This window comes from Podarcis bocagei, assembly GCF_964188305.1.
Source record: "Podarcis bocagei genome assembly, chromosome: 1".
NCBI classification, from domain to species: domain Eukaryota; kingdom Metazoa; phylum Chordata; class Lepidosauria; order Squamata; family Lacertidae; genus Podarcis; species Podarcis bocagei.
The window spans coordinates 81936506-81957912 of record NC_138125.1 but is presented as its reverse complement, the minus strand read 5'-3'; the positions used below and the strand labels follow the sequence as shown (position 1 = coordinate 81957912).

At 44.7% G+C, this 21407-nt stretch overlaps 1 protein-coding gene across 5 annotated transcripts in view; it reads left to right on the top strand.

Annotated features, from left to right (window-relative positions):
- B4GALNT4 (beta-1,4-N-acetyl-galactosaminyltransferase 4) overlaps nt 1-21407 on the top strand; it is a 168722-nt gene that overhangs the window by 90186 nt on the left and 57129 nt on the right. For all 5 annotated transcript variants that reach the window (XM_081212096.1, XM_081212098.1, XM_081212100.1 and 2 more), the window contains exon 2: nt 7606-7721. In XM_081212096.1, coding sequence (XP_081068222.1) covers nt 7606-7721 — 116 coding nt within the window. The remainder of the gene's footprint in view (nt 1-7605; nt 7722-21407) is intronic.

Below are 21407 nucleotides of genomic sequence, written 5' to 3'. Positions count from 1 at the left end.
TTAGAGGTAATGACGTAGCTCTTGGATCTTCTGGGTTCCACAGATTATCTTGATCCATATTAGTCTGAATTCTGGCCTGCTTTTGGAATTAAAACTGCCTTGATTGTCCTGGTGGTTAAAGTGGGGGAGGAGATTGAGGGAGTGTGACTCTCTTAATTCTCTGGGCACTTCAGCATCTTTTGATACCATCAACCATGGTTTACTTCTGCACCACTTAAATAGATTAGGAGCTGGAGTCACCAATGGCCAGAGATGGAAAAGGACAGAGTTTCTACATCTCCACCCACTGAAATTCCCATTTCTGCACAAGTGTTAATGGTGCAGAACCCCAGTCCTCTTCTCCTTTTGGCCACCTTAATTACCAAATTCTAGTGGCTCCATTCCTGTGTGTCAGGTTGACCTGAGGAAGTAGTGTTTGGGAATTGCTGATGTGTGTCATGGGGTTTAACCTATAAGGTTCTGTCTTGTATCCTGTTCTTTTTAATATTTGCATACACTGCTGGAATAAGTTGTTCAGACATTTTGGGGTGAGGCGTCATCAGTGCACCCATCTCTCCTTTTCAGCAAAAACTGGGAAGGCAGACAATGCCTTAAGTAGGTGACTGGGATCAGTAATGGACTGGATGAGAGTGGATAAACTGAAGGCGGGAATCCTGCCAAATCACAGGTGCTGATGGTGGTGGGTCCAGCTGATCAGGGAGTTAGAACATCCTTTTTTGAACCTCTATGAAGGATTTTGAGAACATAAGAAGAGACCTCCTGGATCAGGCCAGTGGCCCATCTAGTCCAGCATCCTTTTTCTGACAGTGGCCAAGCAGAGGCCTATGGGAAGACTACAAGTAGGACCTGAGCACAACAGCACTCAGCTCTTCTGTGGGTTTTAGCAGCTGGTATGCAGAAGCACACTGTTTCCAAGCAAGGGATACTGCAGTTTGGTATTTCTGGACCAGGAGTACCCCTAGAACCTCAGGCACTGTCAGGTAGCAGCTGTGGCCAGAGTACTATTTTCTAGCTGGTTGGTTCACCAGTTACAGCCACTCATTTAAATGGTGATTTGGCTATCATGAGGCATACTCTGGTACCTGGATTTTAGACTACTGGGGTAGCCTTTGAAGACTGTTTGGAAACTTTAATTAACCAAAATGCAGCAGTGGGTTTTTAGGAGTATGTAATACTTGTGCTAAGATATCTTTGGCCTTTGCTTGGTTTCTGGGCAAAATTCAAAATACTGAATTTAATAATTTGCCCTAAATTGCCTATGCCTACCTTGCATTATATAACACCTTCTCCTACACAGATCCTGGTACACTGAGGTCATCTCAGGAGGCCTTGCTTTGTGTTCCATCTTTGTCAGAGGTTGCATTACTGACAACTAGGAGCAGGGCCTTTTCAGTAGTGGCATCTTCATTGCAAAACCTCTTCCCTAAAGAAGCACACTAAGCTAGCTCTATTTTCACTCTTAAAGGTTTGTATGAACTGTTTCCCTTCCTGGCAGCTCTCTTTGTGTGAAGCCCAGTTGGTTGTATGGGCAATCATTGCTGTTTGTCTCGATTCTTTCAGCTTGTGTATTGTTTTTACATTTATATGTGTAATCTATATGTTTATTGGTTAGGTTTAATCTCTTTTTTGATACATTGTTGCTCTGAGGGTTTTCAGTAGCCATGTTCTGTGGGTAACTGATGTGAAATCACACAATTAAGAATCCATAATGGAGCTGCAGTCCAGTAGAATTTGGACCCTCTTTCTTAGGTCTGAAAAATATGAACGCCTTGTGTACATCCTTGTTAAAACCTGGTACGGATTTCAGAACCAGTTTTATCTCTTTTGTGACTGAAAGAGAGTTCCCTGGATGCTTGGGTGTGTATCTGGGGTGTACCTGCCACCCAAGACTTTCCTGGATCAGCAGTACCAGGCTGTAGGCCCCCAGCTGTGTTCAGTCCCTTCAAGGCCAGAAGTGTCTTGTCTGTGCCAAATCGTAGGCAGAGATCAATACATGGAGTGGATAGGCCTTTTCAATCCACTTAGTGTGAGTGAGGGCTCTGTTTTCAGTGTCTTCCTCCCAGAAGCAATTTATTGAGTCCTTCCCGCCCTTCAAGTGTGGTAAATGTGAGTTTGAGCGATGGGAGCTCTCTGGTGAAGAGATTCGTATTACACAGGAGAGCAGTCTCCTGCCAATATACAATTAGGATCTGTCTGTGATGCCTGCAGCCCAGCCAAGTCCAGGTTTCCTAAGAAGCCTTCTGGCTTCGTCCATCTGAGTCTAATCTGCTGGTGTGTTTCATTCTACCCTTTCGGGAAACTTCATAACAGCTAGCATGAGTGTGGTCACAGTGCAATTTCTTTAAAAAAAAGCAATTTCTAAAAAAATGTTTCATGGCTACATGGACACAGAGTTGACCTTGCCTTCAGCAAAGGTTAGGGGGTGAGCAAGGGTCATGCACTTATATCCATCATCCAAATTACCTCCTGTTCAGATGTGCAGTGGATGTGTCAAGGGCATTCTACAGAGCACACTGAAATAGATTCTGAATTCTACCTCCAATATTCACCTAGGAAAAATCCACCATAGGGAAAATATGGGTTTGAGCTTTGCAGGACAATCTGCTGGGTTCTTCCATATCTGGAGCTGGAGTCTGTGTCCAGGCAGCCGTTTCACACACTTTTCCACACTGTGTGAATCAGCAGTAAGACAAAAATAGAATGCAGGGAAAAGGTGTAAAGCTGCAAGCTGTTTGGCATAGCAGTCACTCTCCACAGAGCTGCTCATTTGGGCAGAGAGTGCCATGCTGGTCCATGTCTGGGTTCTTTGGACAGATGGGAGATTCTGCTGAGGATCTGATATCATGCAGCCTGCAGTTACTGCATACGTACTCTGAATTGAACACACAGACTTCAGGAAAACCTTTGGGGAAAGCATCTTTGCAGTATGATCCTAAGCACGTTTACTCAGAAGCAATTCCCACTGAGCTCAAGGGTTTTTCCTAATACAGTGCTGATAATTGCAGCCTTGGAGGTCAGATCATCTTCTACATCCCTCTTTGTCTCCTCAGTTTATAGGAGCAAACCTGGTTTCTGAAGTTCAAGCTTGAACTGTTTTGGAATGAGCCATGGGATGATGTTCGTTTGGACGGTAGTTGTTTCCCCTGTCTTTCCTCAGTTCCTATAATTTAATGACGTTCACTTTGCATGCTTGGAAATTCCCTTCTGTGGCTCTTCTTGAAACCTGAAGCTTTTTATGGGATTGAGGACAGTGCTGGTGTCTGTGGAGAAAAATAATAACCTAACCAAGTTGCCAAGTACGCTGCCTGTTATGTTTCAGGGCCCATGGATACAATATCTGTGCTCTTGTATTCGTTTAAAACTTCAAATCATATGCATTGGAAAATACCTTTAGTGGTCATCTACACACATATACCCTGCTCAGTGTTTCAATCTTGCAAATACAACACCCCAGTCTCCACTGAAATATCACCTGTGAAGTTGAGGCCACCATGTCTATGAACAGCTCTTAAGGTAAAGGTAAAGGGACCCCTGACCATTAGGTCCAGTCGTGACCGACTCTGGGGTTGTGGCGCTCATCTCACTTTACTGGCTGAGGGAGCCGGCATACAGCTTCCGGGTCATGTGGCCAGCATGACTAAGCCGCTTCTGCCGAACCAGAGCAGCGCACGGAAACACCGTTTACCTTCCCACCGGAGTGGTACCTCTTTATCTGCTTGCACTTTGACGTGCTTTCAAACTTCTAGGTTGGCAGGAGCTGGGACTGAGCAACGGGAGCTCACCCCGTTGCAGGGATTCGAACCGCCGACCTTCTGATCGGTAAGCCCTAGGCTCTGTGGTTTAGACCACAGCTCTTACGTTTCTCCAAATCTTCCTCTGAAATGAGCTTCGTTGTGGTTTCCACCCACTAGTTGTACTGCCCTGTGGAGCTATAGAAAAAGCCCATCTTCTACATGACAGCTCTTCAGATACTTGTAGGCAGCTGTCACATCTTCCTGAAATCTTGTCTTCTTCAGGATAAACATCCCCAAATGGGATTCCAGGCTAATGACACTCCCAGTAGTAATCCGTTGCATCATAACTCAATGCAAATAATTTTCCTTCATCTATAAAAATGTGGGAGCGATAGGCATCGCAATAGCATCCTGAAGTAATTGGGAGTTTTGCATTTAAGAAACTCTTTATGGCCATGTGCCCTGAGAACATTGTGACTGAATCCCATTCCAGAAAAGCACAATGCTCCAGTGCTTCAGTAGTGTAAACAATTAAGAAACACCCTCTCCTAATAGGTGGTAGTGCCCCTTCCTGCCTCAGCTGCCTTTGGTAAGAATAATTCAGACTTGGAACCAGCCTCTTTCAAAACTAAATTCCCATTTTGCTGGTCCCAAATTAACAAGTGCCATTAAGCTTTGAGTCCCATGCTTGATTAGCTGAGATGCCCAAAGAAAAAAAATCACCCACCAAAGTGTCCATTTTGAGATATACAGGCTTTTTTGTGTTTATCTCAGATCACCCATCCAGAAAAAGGCTGCCCATCAATTTGATAATGAGGTGATAATATGCTGCCTTTTATCCTAGCATTTAAGTCTTAAATGCTGAGCTCTAGTACAGAAGTTGACATTGTTTTGATCTATTTTCTGAATTGACCATTTGCTGCCTTTCTCACTCACTCCCTCTTTTACTTACTATTTGGTCAAATGTTCTATAGTCTGGTGCAACTGAAGAAGAGTCGATATTGATTTGAGGAAGAAAAGACCACACATAGACATTGTAGGGGGATCTGCACCCAGTCTTGAACTGTCCCTATGAAAAAGATCTTTATCTTGGTAGAAGAAATATATGTTTGGTGTTCCTGTGATATATATGTCTATGCCTGTGCATAAGCCCTTGCCAAAAACACAAAAAACCCCACACACCCCACTTTCAGAGAAACTGTAAGATACTGTATTAAAGAAGTACTCAACCTCCCTGGGGTGAGTAGGTGACATATGCATCCCACATCAAGCTTTCTTTGAGTACAATGCCCTCCCCCCGGAATACAATTGTCTAGTATAATTGACATCAGTTTATCATTGTGTAAACAAATACAACAAAACTCTAAATGTTCCCTCACTCTTCTGAAGTTTTGATCTCATGACTCCACCTAATATTAACAGCCCTTTTTCAATTGCGTCTCAAGCTATGCCATGAAGGCCTAAGAAAGACACCTTACCCCTAAGAGACAGGTCATGTACAAGAGACGATATTGTGGAGCATCAACCAATGGAAAGGTAAAGGGCTGCTAGAGGATGTGAGGCTCTGCCAGTGTTGCACGGTGTTCGCTCTCTCTGTCACTGAGCACATGGCCATGTGTTGGAAAGAAGGTTGTAACAGTCTGTGCTCTGGCTGGAGTTTATCCTTGCTCTTATGTAACAGTTGCTTTAGATATAATTAAACATGACACTGATGAGCCAAGCAAGCTGCTTAGCATAATGTAATGAAGGAGCCTTTTGCAAAAACAGTGCCTTTCCCCCAGAGCCAGGGCAAATTCGCCTAACTGCAGGCTATCTGCTTCTGAGATCTGGTGCAAGGGCAACCCCTTCCTGCAGACTTGCACCCAACCTCCGAACAAGACATTCCCCTCTTCTCCATGCATCTTGAATCCCAGACACCTTGTAGTGCTGGGTCTCCGATTCAAAATGGCTCCTTGCAAAGAGGGGCACAGAGGTGGGCAGCATCATCTTTTATTCAAATGGGCACCAGGGAGTCCTGACTAAACTTGCCAGGATGAGGGTGGGAGTGAGGAGTACTACACCAGAGGGGTAATACAGATAGTGCACGAGGGACTCAGTGGGGTGGTGGGGGTCGCTGCAGAATGAAGCTTTTGTTCCTTTGTGCTCTTCAGCCTCTTGTTTTGCTAGAATTGTAGTGAAAGATAGGAGTGATTATCCACTGTCCGCATTATGATTGGGCAAACAAATGATATCAGCTAGCAAGTGTTTTGGTAGTTTTAATTGGCCAGTAAACCCCTATAAGCGCTGTTCCTCTTTCATGCCCCATTACTCTGGCGCCAGTCTTTTTGTAAAGAAAGCCTGGCACGATGACTGAGATCTCCTAATTTGTACAGGTGTTTTTACTGATCTGTTCTGGCATTTCACAAATACCCGTGGGGAGCAGGGAACTGGGAGTTGGCTTCCACCCGGAAGGGGCTGCTTGTGTAGCACATAGGAGCTTAGGCACATATGTTGTTGCACTGGCATAGTCTGGTATGGAAGATTGGGATACCACTACTCAGTGCACTAAGCAGCAGATGTTTACATGAAGTTGATGATGGTATCATGATTTCTCATTAATAATTGCAGTGTCTGTAATCCCTCCAGATGGGCTCGTTTAGCTGCTAGGATTCAGGGCTTCATATCCCTGTACCTAGGAATGCAAGGAAGCTTATGAGAGAATGAAGCCAGGAATGTTAATTGGGTCGATATACTAATAGAAATGTTTCAACAAGGGTGTGATGCTTGCTATCTGAGTGAATAGTACTTTATTTCTTATGATAGGAAAACTTTCTCCCTATTTTCTGCTGCTAGTGGCCTTCCAAAGCTGTAATTGGGGCTTTCCCAGTCTTAGTACTGTACTCGCACAATATTCCAGCTGCCGCCCAGTTGGGAACTGGGAAGCTTTGCTGCAGGGAATCTGGGCTCACCATGCATCTCTCTCAATCTTTCCCTACCCCATTTGTAATCAGGAGAGATGTGCCTGCCTGAGCTGGAAATGCATAACCTTCAGATAATTTTTTTTAAACCCCTCAAAATAAAATTTAAGCAGATTAATGCAGTAGTAGTGCATTGTTGAGTAAGAAAAATAAGCATGTTTATAACCTGCTTTCTAAAAAACAGTATATTGTGGGGAACATTGATTTGGGGAGAAACAAGCAACCATATGAGAGAGAGTGTATGTGTTAAAGGTCACAATATTGCATAAGCTTTGAGGGTGAGGGTTGCCACATGTCACTAATGAAATTTACAGGCAGTAGGCAAAATAAGGAGCCATGACATTTGTTCAAGAGCATTGTACGCAGACCTTGGAATAGCCTTCTCTACCTGAGGAGAAATAATAATTAATAAAAACAGTTTCCCAGTGAGAAACTGGTATAGTTGGAGTACTGAAGAAAATGTGAAATCCCCATAACAAAGGTTCTGCTTTGAGGAAGGAGATATCAAAATCAGAATACCAAATGAGAGATGGTGGTACTTTACTGCACTATAAATTAACCACCCGGAAAGGTTTTGAGATAGCCAAAGGTGATTAGTGACCCAAGTACTGGAGGCATTTTCAAGAATTGTCAGGTTTAAAACAAAAGAACACCAACAACTCCAAAACCTGTTTAGTACTTCATCAGTTTAGGCTGCCATTTCAGAAACAGGGCATAAATGTGGGCTGCTAGATCATGACCTGGTGACTTTCAGAATCCTCTCTTGAGACATGAGGCACACGAGCTCTTCTAACTTCTGAACCTGAAGTATAGAGCTGCTGCCTTGTGATGGCTGTGGGATATGGGTTGGTAGGGGCCATGGCTTCTCTGCTGTCCTCTCATGCCCTACGGTGCATCTGCTTTTTCTTTTGCAGATGGTGAGCGACTGGGCGAGGTGACAGACCCTGGCAGGCATGCGGCGGGGGCCCATGCATCCTCTCCTCAGAGGAAGGCTGAGGACTCCAGCGAGAGCCGGGAGGACGAGCAGATGGTAATCTCACTTGCGCCTGGCTTCTTGCTTTCTGTGTTTTGTGTGCTAATTAGAAAATAAGTTTCCTAACAGTTTTTGTTTGGGATATGGAGATATCTCTGCCGCATCACTGTGATTTACTCTGCATACTAGGAGAAGGGCAGTGGAGGAAAGGCAGTGGTTCCTAATCCCAGGTTCTTAGACCATATGATGTCACACATCCAACAGGTGAGGGTGGTTTGCACAGAAGCCTAGTGGACCTAATTAGGCCTTTGAGCTGGAGGTCCACCACCACTGCAGTAGAGGAAGGGGCAAGGTGTTGTATCTGATGTCAAGCTGAGTTTCTCTGAAGTTCTGTGTCACTGTGTGGATGAGACCCCACCTGTCCTCTCCTCTCCTCTTCTGAGCTTGGCGGTGGTGGGGGCTTCTCTTTCATGGTGTTGGGAGCAACTTCATGGATGAGTTCTCACTTTCCCCCCAAGCTTTAAGTTGTAAGGACCTCACAGGCATGCCTAGGGCAAGGCCAATTGAGAGACTCCTTGTTTTCTCAGGAGCCTGAAGGGGCTCTCCCTGACCTCATATTGTCCTTGAAGATGGTAGGAAGTCATTGAGGTATTTATCTACTTCCTAAGCCTCTCCAAAGCCCATGCAACAGGCAGGAACAGCCTGTCTACCCTGCCACACCTCTAGGCTCTGGAAAAGGGCATAGGTTGTTACGAGGTTAAAACATGCACTTACCATTGGTGAGCTGCCACACACATTTGCAGGCCCTTGTCAATTTCTCACCTGGGCATTATAGACTAGATGCAAATATACCTTTGGATGTGAGGTACTGATCTGTTCTTTGAAGGCCTGTGACAGGCTGTTCGCTCTATTATTTAGACCAGGCTTCCTCAAACTTGGCCCTCCGCATGTTTTTGGCCTACAACTCCCATGATCCCTAGCTAGCAGGACCAGTGGTCAGGGATGGTGGGAATTGTAGTCTCAAAACATCTGGAGGGCCGAGTTTGAGGAAGCCTGATTTAGACTGTTATTCTAATCCAAAGGCAGGAGGTGGCTTAGGTATATTTTTCAGTCTGTTACTTATAATTCAATACAGACAAAATAAAAAAATCTCTCCAGAAAACCACATTTACGTTAATCATTCTTTCCAGCGTGCTATATCATTTCCCAGTTTCACCGTTTCCCATATTGTTCCCTTGCCTCTCTCCCATGGAATTTCCTCCATTGCTGCAACCCATATTTTCTCCAGGCATGGGGATCTTGGAAAGGGGCAGGAACAAACACCTATTGAAGACGGATCAATGGGGCAGGGGTCTGCTGTCACTGACAGTTAACATAAGGTAGGGACAAGATAAATAGTGACAGTAGCTAAAAAAAAAAAAAAAGCAGTCCCTGCTGCGTAGGGACTCGGTGATGGTCAGCATTGTGGCCACAGAATGTGTCCTTTGGTAAATATCACTGTGAATGTAAAGGGCCTAGATTGCCGCACATAGAGCATTGTTATGAGTCTCTTTTTGCTTGAGCGTGATTGCCCTTTGAGCAGTGATTCATTGGAGTTGGCATTTCTTCGTAGGATAAAAGGGGGGTATTGGCAGTGCTTCTGCCTGCTGAAGGTGCACAGCTTCTCTGTTAGCTCCCCTATAATGCTGGTTAGTATGCATTCATTGTCCCTTTAGGGCAATATATTGCTTTATGATTCAGACATTGGCTGTTCCCAGCATTGGGCCAGTTTCCCCAGGCAGGTTGTGTATGACAAGAGGTTTGTGTATGTGGAAGGGAAACGGACTGTGTCACCACCTGCCCTTGGCGCGTCCCTCATTATGGTAGCAGTGAATATGGGAGGCATTTGCACCTTCAGAACAGAGAAGGAAATATCGACAACACTGGACTCAAAATAATGCAGAACAATTAGTGTGATGTGAGGAGAGTGTGGTATGTCACACACCCACGTACATGACACAACTGAGTCCTGTGCAGAGGCAATAAATCATAACATTTAACAATATGTTGATTATATGTCCTTAGAGACTGGGGAAGAGCGAGACTTAAAGAGAATATACCTGTTCATGCAGAAGCAAACACATTTTTATTGTTGCAGCCTGCCCTTCAGGCAAAGGCAGAATCTTCTCTCTCGTGCTAGAAGCACAACCATTTTTGTTGACCCTATTTGTGGCCCCCACACTTTGGTAGAAGTCTTGAAGAACAAGGCTTTAAAATATGAATCTGCTTAGGTATTCCAACGTATGTATACCTTATATATTGGCTTTTCATAACACCTGGAATTTTATTTTCATTCTGGGTGTTATTGCTTTTTTAAAAAAGAACTGGAATAGTGGTGAAATAAATGCCTTCCGGGTTTTCCTCCCCATTGTTCCTCTGTTTTATTTTTTCTATTTCTATATGCATTTTTCTTTGCTACACTTATCCCTTTTACTGTCTTTTCTATGTGTTCATGTTAATAAAAATAAATAAGAAATAAATAAATCAATGAGGGGATGGATAATAGGAAGAGAGCACAGTAAGTGTGTTTCCAGAATTCATAACCATAAAGGGTAAATTCATTTACTTATACAAAATTTCCTCTCTAACAGTAGTCCCAACCCTTTAACTACCCCCCCCCATAAAACCCTGCCATTCATCTCATTAAAAGCCTGATGGAACAAAAACTCCTTATTCTTGTTTCACCTTTTTACAGTGGTGGCTTCCCATATCATGCTTGTAGACCAAAGGCAGTCATGCAAAGCATGAGAACTGAACTACACATCCAGAAATTTCACACTGCACAGCCCTCTTTGGACTAATTAGGTTGCAGATGGAATGATTGCATCTTCAAGTGCTTTCCATGTAAAAACAGCAACAAGAACAAACAGACAACCAAAATGAAATAAACAAAACACTTCTTCCATGAAGAAAACCTGTATGTTGGAGAAGGATGGTTTGGCATAGCCTCACTTCTTCATCAAATGCTCGTTTTCTATGTGCCAGAGAGAGCTTTTATGTGGATAGCATTCCAACATGTAGCACCCTCCCTCCCTGCGTTCTGAATTTGTGCAAATTTAAGGAAGTCATATTTCAGGATATTTCTGAACATGTTGGCTGAGAGTGGTTCTCTTAATACTTCATGCTTGTTTAGATGTATACAAAAACCATTTTTATTTTCCAATTAGATTGCATTTTGCTACACAAGGGAGAGTAATTGTTAGAGAGAATAGCAGCCATATGGATCGTTTGAGGCCCATTTTAAAGCCATTGTGCTGAACAAAATTCAAGGAGATAATTCAAAGTTAATTTGTTTTCGTCCCTTCTTCCTGGGTGTAAGTAACACATTGTGCGACAGGACAGCCTTCTGTTGTAATTTGGCTTGTCTGCCCTTCCTTACAGCCCTTGTTCATTAAAAAACACAAGCTTTGTAATGTTTGTGCTCCTGGTGCCAATACCCACCCTTTCCTGCCCTGCCTAAATTTGAGAATTGGCCCCTTTTCTTGAGAGCAAGGGCTTTGCCAACTTCTCCCTGACAGATGAGCAGCAGCTAAAGGGCCAATCACCCAAGGCAAAAGTTGAAAGGACTTGTGTTGTCGAAAACCACTGGCAAGGGTCCAGTAGTATTTTCCTCATTTCCTGTCAGGGCAGGCGATGGGCGCTGGTCAGCAATAACCCACAAGGCATCAGTGAACTCTTTATTCAAAGAAACAAAACAGTTTAGGCCTAGTGAGCACAGCAACTCTTCCCAGTAGATCTTGCCCCCATGAGGCACTTGCAAGGAATGAAGGTTGCAAGGAATGAGCCTTCCCACAGCTCTCTGTCTCCACCCCGCATGGTCATTCACAAGCAATCTGAGGCTCCCTGTTGTCTGTCTTTGCTCTACCCTCTTCATACCTCTGTGGGTCCTGGGAGAACAGTGGGGAGGGGAGTTGGTCACACCAGGAGGGGGAGACTCCTTGGCTTCTTCAGCAGCATGTCTCATCTCGGCCTCCCTCCTCTCCAGCCTCTGCTTCTGTATCTGTTTCTGGACTGCTCTCTGCCATAGATCTTCCTGCTCACTAAACCCTGTTGCCTCTTCAGCTTCCAACACCGCCTTCTCCCAGTCTGCTCCATCTTCTCCGTCTGACCACTCATCATCGTCCCACCACCAATTTCCTGGCTCTGAGCCGTCTTACCTTGGGGTTCGCTAGCTGGTGCCTCCCACCACTCCTCTACATCCAGCTAGTCCATGACATTTCCTTGGCCAAAGATTGATCTAGACCTGCAAGCCAAGGGGAAGCTAGCTGGACTCTAGTTCCCTAAGCATGGCTGCTTCACCCAAATGTCAAAAAGCAAAATGAAGGACAGACATTTGTTTTTCTGCTAAAAGGTTAGGAACTGGCCTGTTGAAAGTATAGCAAGTAGCTAATAAGTGGAAGAGAAATAATCCATGAATTGTTCTTTTCATTGTTTAGTAACAATTCTTTATGCTTTCAGTCTCTCACATTCCTCTGTGCTCAGGAGTTAAGAGTCTCTTATACAGCACTGTGAACTGGAACATTTTCAAAACTACTATCACATTTTAAAAAAAATAAAAAATTTACTGGCACCAGTGCTTTTGTAGCATACAAAGCAAATGAGAAATAAGGTTGTTAAATGCTGATCTGTAGATACTAGTAGTGTTTTGGTTTTCTGGATCCCACCCTTTGGTGCTGGCTACAGTTGTTGTAGCCCAGGGTTAGGCAACCTAAGGCCTGTGGGCCGGATGTGACCCAATCGCCTTCTCAATGGACTGGCCGGGAATCAGCATGTTTTTACATGAGTAGAATGTGTGCTTTTATTTAAAATGCATCTCTGGGTTATTTGTGGGGCATAGGGATTTGTTCAGTTCTCCCCCCCCCCCAAAAAAAAAATAGTCCGGCCCACCACATGGTCTGAGGGACGGTGGACCGGCCCATGGCTGAAAATAGTTGCTGACCCCTGTTGTAGCCTTTCTTGCTTTCTTTTATATACATTTTTTATTATCATCATTCTATTTATTGTATTTTCAGTCTTTATAAATAGAAAGTACTTAAACAATAGTGATAGAAATGTATACACTTGTAGGATTCCCCCCCCCCCAAATAAGACATTTTGACATCAACCATGAGAAGGGGATCATATTATACATTTGCAATAGATTTCAAGAGGGAGAAAACATGTTATTTTTAAATGTTCCACGCAAGGAGGATACATTTGTGAGGCCACTAATGTTTTGTGGAGAAATAATGTGGGGGAAAGCAGGGGGATAACTGCACTTTCTTAATAACCAAATGTTGTGGTCTGAGTGTTGGGTGGGGGATGCAATAATCTTCATGGTGCTGGTTTTGACCTTTAAAGCCCTATGTGTCCTAGGACCCTCATACCTACAGGACCGCCTCTCCTGGTATGCCCCGAGGAGGAACTTAAGGTCCATAAATAACAACACTTTGGAGGCCCCGAGCCTCAAGGAGGTTAGATTGGTTTCAACTAGGGCCAGGGCCTTTTCAGCACTGGCTCCGACTTGGTGGAACGCTCTGTCACAAGAGACCAGGGCCCTGCAGGATTTGACATCTTTTCCACAATGCCTGCAAGATGGAGCTGTTCCGCCTGGCCTCCGGCTTGGACTTACTCTGACCCCTTATATGGGATTTGCTATATACGGTAACTTTTCCCTTGGCTTTTTTGCTGGCCCATGTAGGACCAGCATGGATAGCTGGCTCGGGTGAATATCTAATGTTTCCTCCCTTTATGGTCTTGATTTATGGGCTACTACTAAAATGAGGCTGCATTTTAAGCTGTATTTGCCCCAGTGTGCATCTCACTGCTTACACCAAGCCTCATTCACAATTTTGTTTCCAATTCACCAAATTTGGAGAGGCCCTTGTGAAACCCTTCGCTGCCTGCTTGGGTTTTTGCCACCCCAAATACTTTGGTGATGTTCACAGACTTAGCTGCTTTATTGCTGACTCCAGATCATGTAGGTTAGATAGCACTGGTCCGCAATACAGATCTCAGTATTTCACTCCATTGCAGAAATTATTTATACCACCACTTATATAGCTGCATAATAAAGCATGTATATATATATATATTTAAAAGTGTCCCCGGATTCATTGAGAAAAATCTGGTAACCGTAGGCTAGTCTCTGTCCACACTCACGAACCCTTCGTGAGGGATTGCTCCGAAATTACTGTGCCTATCTTTCACCCACAGGTAGAGTGAACTGCACGCAGTCATTTGCACAGTCCTGATGCCTGGCTACAGAGGGCTAGTTTTTTGTTCAGAAGTTTGAGGTAATGAATATATCTGAATCCCAACGAGAGTAAGAAAAGCTGTTCCAAGGCAGCCACATGGAGAAATGAGGCTGGGGAGAACCAAGGCAGTGGCTGATAATAAATGCTGTAAACAAAAGGGAGCCCATTAGGATGCACAGTGTTAAAGAAATAATTAGCCAACTTTGTCGAAGTGAGCTAATTAAAGCCCCAGAGGAAAGGAACACAATGCCCTCTGAAGGCATTATTAGGGAGACAACATAATAGCGCTGTGATTGTTTTAAAAAGGAAGAATTTCTTCCGCTGCTTTGGCATCTTAGCCGTTAACTGTGTACGAAGTTTGTCTCAAGAAGCTGCTGAGTTTGAAGATGTGGGGAGGAGGGTGGACTTGCCACTGGGAGCCGCATTTGTGCTTCTTGAACGGAGGGGTGTCTTGTTTCCCTCTTCCAGACACGGCATATTTTAACAGCTCCTCCCACTAGCATTGGGGGGAAGGGGGAGATGGCTGCACACATGCATAGCTTTCTGTGGTACCAATCCCACAGGGCCAATCCTGACCCCTCACCAAGGGACCAGACGCAGCAACCTCAGGCTAGCAGTTCAAAAACCCTATTTCTCACAATCTAATTGGTGCGCAGTTTGCAGCTGGGTCTCAAAATGTGGAGGATAGCACAGATTTGATAGAAGAAGCTGAATAAATTGACTTCTCTCTCTCTCTCTCTCTCTCTCTCTCTCACACACACACACACACACACTCCCCCCCTTTTTTTTCTTAGTGTGCCTGAAGCGGTGGCAGATTAAAGGGCCTCTGTGTTCTTCAGCAGAAAAGACCAAAAGGTTCTTCTCTTACAGCTGCCAAGAGAAATTTGGGGGTTGGGGGTGGGAGAAAGAGAGCACTCTATTGAAGGAGCTATGGCCAGTCCAGGCACTGTCTCCGTGCCACAGCTATTATAAATTTGTTTCTCACAAAGGCCCCTGCAAAGTAATGCTTCACAGAATTTTGTAATGGTAGGGTAAAAGTTTCCATCTCTCTCTCTCTTTGACGTCGTATTTGTTTTGGACCCATGGAATAAATTTCAAGGTTTGCTTCTTGAAGCAGAGTGAACTTTCCCCACTTCCCGAATATATAGAGGAAGCTATTCAGAGCTAGGTTACTCTGATCCAAATAAATTCTCAGGTTTTGTGGGAATCCAGTTTTGTTTGTTTAAGAGAGAGGGGCAAAGGCAAGGGGAGCAGCTGCCGTTTGCTCTTGAATGCTGAGGTTTTCTGTCTTGGAACATAGTGCAGCCTTCCCTGACCTGGCTCCCTCCAGAGGTTTTGAACTACAATTCCCAGCAGTCTTACCTAGCACAACACTGCTGGCTGGACTGGTGAAGCCATAGTCCCAACCATTTGGAGGACATCAGGTTGGCATTAACAGGTTTGCTTGACCCAGCTCAGCCTTCTCCTGTAGAGCTTGTCCATTCTGGCCTTGACTTTCCAGATATTGAGTGATAAATACATAGTTGTTACTCATTTGTTGCCAGAGATCCAAAATTCCCCCTGCTTCCTTCTCAGCTTGTCCATCTGTTATGTGGATGCTGCAGTATATTGTCTTTGGAACAGTACAAGGCTCTTTCTCTCCCCTCTGTCTCTCGCCTCTGTCTCCAGCTAGTATTTCCATACCTGATGGGTTCAGCTAGCTCATAAGCATGTGACATCTGTACAGTGATTATGCAAATACTATGGGCACCTATTTGCAGATCTGATGAGTCACACGCACACCACCACGACTTTGATGGTGTGTGGGTGTGTGTGTGTGTGTTTATTCTCACAAGGATTCCCAGTCAGAAGAGAAACCCAAGCAAACATCAGCAGAACCACATCCCTGCAATGCATTTCCATTTTTAAAAGACAATAGCAGCTTATCCTGTTAAACACACACACACACACACACACACACACACACACACACACACTTGGTGGTCTTCTTTGCACCAAGGCTACCTTCCCCCTGCTTTGTTTCATGGAAACAGGATACCGAGTTACACCAGTGCTGAATCCATGATGGCACTACTTCCCCACCCCCACCCTATTGTCCTAAAGAAAGACACTTTAGATCTTTTCTCTTGTGCCAATAGCAAATGGGTTTCACAGGCATACTATAAGGCAGGAAAAGAGAAGGGACCCACAGATAGTTTGATTCCTGGAACTTCTCTGGCCTCTGGGAAGTGCCAGACAATTCACCCAGGCTTCACACTTTGTTCTTTGCCTGTGTGGTCTATAATGAAATGCGCTCCATAGGCCAATGGCTCAAGTCCCTGTCCCCACCGCAGACTATGAGGTGGACTGGAGAGAGCTGCTGTTGCTTTCAAACATTTGCTCCAGTTGGCCTTCTTCATAGCTCTAAGAGTCACCCTTGCAGCAACCAGCATAAACAGTTGATGGTCCTACAGCCCACACACCCAGTGAGCAAGGGCAAGAAGTCAGTTATTTTTATTAACTTGATATAACCTGCAGCTGTAAGCTTGGTATGTGGGTTAAAGGGAAGGCATGAGTGGTTCCAGCACGGTTTTCTCTCTCTCTGTTAATTTGCTGCATGGCAGCATTGTAGCCCACTTTCCACTGGAACAACAGGGGCAATAAGGGCTTCCTTGACACAACTGGATTAGTCTGTTAATGGTACAAATGGCATCCTAGCAGTGTCTGCTGAAAGCCGACGTAGGAGTTCATAAAGCTTATTTTGCTTGGAGGTAGCCGTGTGTGGGAACCTACGATTGTGCTCCTTCCACTCCAGAGCATTTCTAAAGTCATCTAATGTACAGAGTGTCTCTGAAATAAAAATCAATAGAAACTTTTGCATCCAAAAATGGGGCTACTTTGTCCCCTGGAGGGTTTATTTCTGCACACTGCTCAAAAATGACAGGGCCTTCAACAAAAGAACCATTTCTGCTTCTCTTAACATTTCTGCTTATCGAACGACATGCTTTTAAGCTGGACCTACTTCTGCCTTGATATAATGTCAAAGGCACCTTCTATCTAGGCCTCTGTATTTCTTCTGCCAGCAGGCCACTGAAATCAGGGGCACCAAAAGCTCAGGAGGAGCAGAGGTGAAAGACAAGGTGTCAGTGCAAAGGACCCAGCCTGCGACCTTATCCATCAGTGGCTTCTTGCTGAGAGTTCAAAAGGTTTCAACATCAAGGGCAGGCCCATGGCTAATTTCAGTCACAAAGCATTTCTCCTAGCAGAAAGGGCTCATTGGTATTCACCTGTGGTGTAAGGAATAAGGATAGGCTATTGCTAGAAACTTGCTAGAACATATACCCTGAGGATACGGCTCACAATTGAGAGACACAGTCAGGATTAGAACCGCTCCTTGCAACATTAATGATGCATTGATTCAGAATGCCTTGCCTGGCAACCTCTTGTATGCTGGCTGTGAGTTCCTTGGCAGGAGAATAGAATACAGCTTTAACAAATAGAAATATTGATATTAGCGTGAAAATTACCTAACCTATGTCATTTTGAGTTTTGTCTCAATAATGTCTCAGAAAACTAAATTCTGCAGACTTCCAGGTCTATTTTTATCTTATTTTGATAGATACCAAGTTAACCAGGGTTTTACATATAGTCCTTTTGAGATTTTTGTACTACAGTTAATTCTAAACAGACCTTCCCTAACATGGTAATGTTTTGTACTATAGCTCCCATCAGTCATAGCCAGCATGGCCATGGTAGTTGGGGCTGATGGGAATTGTAGTCAAAAACTTCTGGAAAGCACTAGATATGGGGAAAGATGGTTGACAAGATCATATGAGATGTGCTCTAGTTGCAGGAAAATGAACTGCAAACATTTGAATTGGGCTGAATCTAACCACCAGAGGGCAGTAGTGTGCTCATGTTAGACTAAAAAAAGCAATAATTTTGTTTGTTTTTTAAATTTTTAAATAAGAAGAACACTGTTTAATTTTAAAAAGAAAATTCTGTCCAGCCAGTTTTATCAGTGAGATGAGATTTGTAAAGAACCTGACACATTAAGGCTGCAGTTCTAGACATACATTCTAGGGAGTCAGACCTTACTGAGCACAGTGGCACTTGCTCTGAGTAAGATTACCCTGCAAGTATTAAACAAATACATACTAATTCCAGTCCCACCTTGTTTGAATACCAGATGCCCTGCATACAACATACTGCATACTTGTTGAGGAAGGGAAAGGTGCTCTAAATGTATGGTGTAGGAGCAGCCAGAGAGATATTGAGCTGTATCCACAATAGCACTAAAGAGAACGTTCTATCAGTGCAAGGATTTCTCCTTGTATGACCAAACATTCTCCACTCCCCCCCCTTCTGTGCCCCCCTAAACCTGTGGCCATTTCCCCAACCTTCTGGAGCAGATCTGGAGATGGCACTGGGCACACATGGTGCGGGGAGAAGAAAGGGAGACACCCTGTTGTGCTAGTGCTCATCCTTGTACTAATGCAACTGTTTAGCTTCATCCTGCCAAAATCATACCCACATGAGCAGAGCCTGTTGCCATAAGAGCTGTTACCTGCTGAAGCAAATGGCAAGGGGGTATATCTTCCACCCAGCTTTTGAATGTGTACACACATCAGTGTTTGGGTATATGAGCTTCCCTCCTACCTCAAAGTGACTCAGAATGTCACAGTCTCTTTGGTGAGTGGCAATGCTTGCTTTGCGTTTGCAGGTGCTCCACAGTGCGTGTTTCCTTGACTATTTTCCTAGCAACGTTTGCATGCATCTGGGACAGGTCTGTTAAACATAATCATTCTAAAATGGAGAAAAGCTTCACTGTTTCTGTCATATGTGGAACATCCACTTGTCTGACCTCGTTGATAGCCTTGCACAGAATAGTTTTATTGAGAGAAAAAGCTACCTGCAAAGCTTCCTTTCTGCTGAGGAGAAGTCTGGTTAGTTTTATAATCTGTTGGAGAAAGGGCCTACAACTGCTTGGAGGCTGAACCGAAGGAAGCCTCTTGTCTCTTTAAGCCCTTCTGAGGAAACAGAACTGGTTTTGCCACAAGAAGCCCCACAGACCCACATACTAATCTTGGCTGTTAATAAGCTTTTACTGTTTCATTTTTATTATTTCCCAGAGAGAGGCTTAGGAATTACTTCAGCCTACTCCACAAGCAGCACAGTGAAATAATGTGTGTATTTCCCTCTTTCCTTAATTATTACATAAAGGTGGACAAACCCAGAATTGGATTAATATAATCCTTTAAAAAAGAAGGGAGTCCCAGGAGGGCGTTTTGCCGCCCTGCATGTGCCAATCTCTTTTAGTAAGTGGAGGTTTTGGGGGGGGGGAATTGCCCAAGGAGCTTGTAGGGTAGGTGGGGCTCGGGAGGCTGCAAGCGCTTACTGTGTCCATTCAATGAAGGCAGCTCACTTTTGACCACATTCTGCTATCTTTTTGTTACCAAATAATTAATGTTATTACAGCTTCTTTTCTTCGGCTCACTAGAGCTGATTGCTGGATTCATGAGGAAATGTCACATTCTTACTTCACCTTAACTCCTGTCAACTGCAGTTGTGTTGAATTCCCCTTGCTGAATTTCATAATCATCATCATAAATAATTTTATTATTTATATCCTGCCCATCTGGCTGGGTTTCCCCAGCTACTCTGGGCGGCTCCCAACAGAACACTAAAAACAGAATAAAACTTCAAACATTAAAAACTTCCCTAAACAGGGCTGCCTTCAGATGTCTTCTAAAAGTCAGATAGTTGCTTATTTCCTTGACATCTGATGGGAGGGCACTCCATGCTAATAGTCATCACCAACCACATTCTGTCTATACCGTGGCATCGTAGTCCTCATGACTGCAAATAACATGAATATGTGTTGGCCAAAACTTCTAGCAATGAACAAATTGCTCAGCTTGCAGTTAACCAGCAAAATAGGAAGCCTTTTTATTTTAGAAATCTATGTCCATTTTTTGTTTGTAAAAACCCCCAGTGGCTCACAGTAAAACATATTATTAATAGCAGGTGTTTGGTGTGTGACCTTGCAGTGAATCTCTGTGAGCAAGCTGGGTTTCTCCGCATTCATAAAGTAGGGTATCAATATTTACTTGATGTATAAGTTTTATAACAAACTGCTTACAGTTCTATTGGCACAGAAAAATCCATAGAATGAAGTTTCTGAAAACTGAGCCCCCTGTGCCCAGAGTGGCTGATGCATCTCTTGAATACCCACCCACTAAAGAAAGCAGCGATGCTGCTAGTGACACAACAAAGTGGAATTCCACAAAGGATGTTTATGTGATTAGACCAGTGTTTCCCAAACGTTTTTGGGCAACGGCACACCTGTTTACCGGAAAAAAATCTCGCGGCACACCACCATTAAAGCCCCGCCCCGTGACGTCAGCGCGCAGCGTCACGCCGGGAGGGACGCACAAAAGTGAAAGTTTTTTCCCTCCCCCTTGCCGGGGTGGGAGGAGGCAGCAGAGCGAGGGACTGAGGGACGGCGGCAGCTGAGGCGGCGGCGGCTGTTGTGGTGGTGGCGGCGATAGCGGGCGGAGGAGGGGGCGGCGGCGGGGCTTGAGGAGCCGTCGCCGGGAGTTGCTGCTGCTGCTGTTGCTGCTGCTGCCCGGACATGCCGGCCTCCTCCTCCTCCGCTGTCTCGCGCTCCTCCCTTTTGCGCGCGCTGCCCCGCCGCTCGGCACCACCACCGCGGAGCCGCCCCCGGCTCGACGCGGATCCTCGCCGCCGCCGCCTCTCGCCGCCCGACTCGCCCGCCTCCCTCCCACGGCACACCAGCCGATGTCTCACGGCACACTAGTGTGCCGCGGAACACCGGTTGGGAAACACTGGATTAGACAACTGCTGTGTGAGTGGGCAGAGGAAGCGCTGAATGGAAGGGATGGGTTACTAGGGCCCTTTACAAGCTGCTATCAATTATCACCCAGCCAATCAATGAGCCACTCTTCAGAGCCCAATGGTTACTGAGCAAATCTGTTTTAAACGCAAAGCTGAAAAGGGGAGATGGTGAAAGTGAGCAAAATATCGAACCATCCTGCTCTCCTGTTTGTTTTTTAAAGCTAGAATGAACGTCTGTAACACAGTTGGCTTCATTATGGCAGATCTCCAGATGTCACAATCAGACGGCAGTACTATTGCCAATTCTAAGCAGGGTATATCCACCCACCTTTTATTCTCTTCCTACTTGTGTGGAGTTGAGGTGGGCTGCAACTTGCTCTAATTTTTATGTTATCTCAGCTGCACGGCAGGAACTGCAATAGCATTGCTCTCCTCCTTATGCCACTGAGGTTGTGTGAAAGTCCTGGATTATGCTGGAGGAGCCAAGTAGCTAGTGCCAGCTCTGGGTTTGAGTGTGCCCTGGACACACACTTATATTGATGAGCCGATGCATGAAAGAGCAGCAAACCTAACTTTTTAAAAATTACTTTATTTTTGTGTTATGTGTGTTTGGGAGGGGTGCTTGTGTGAT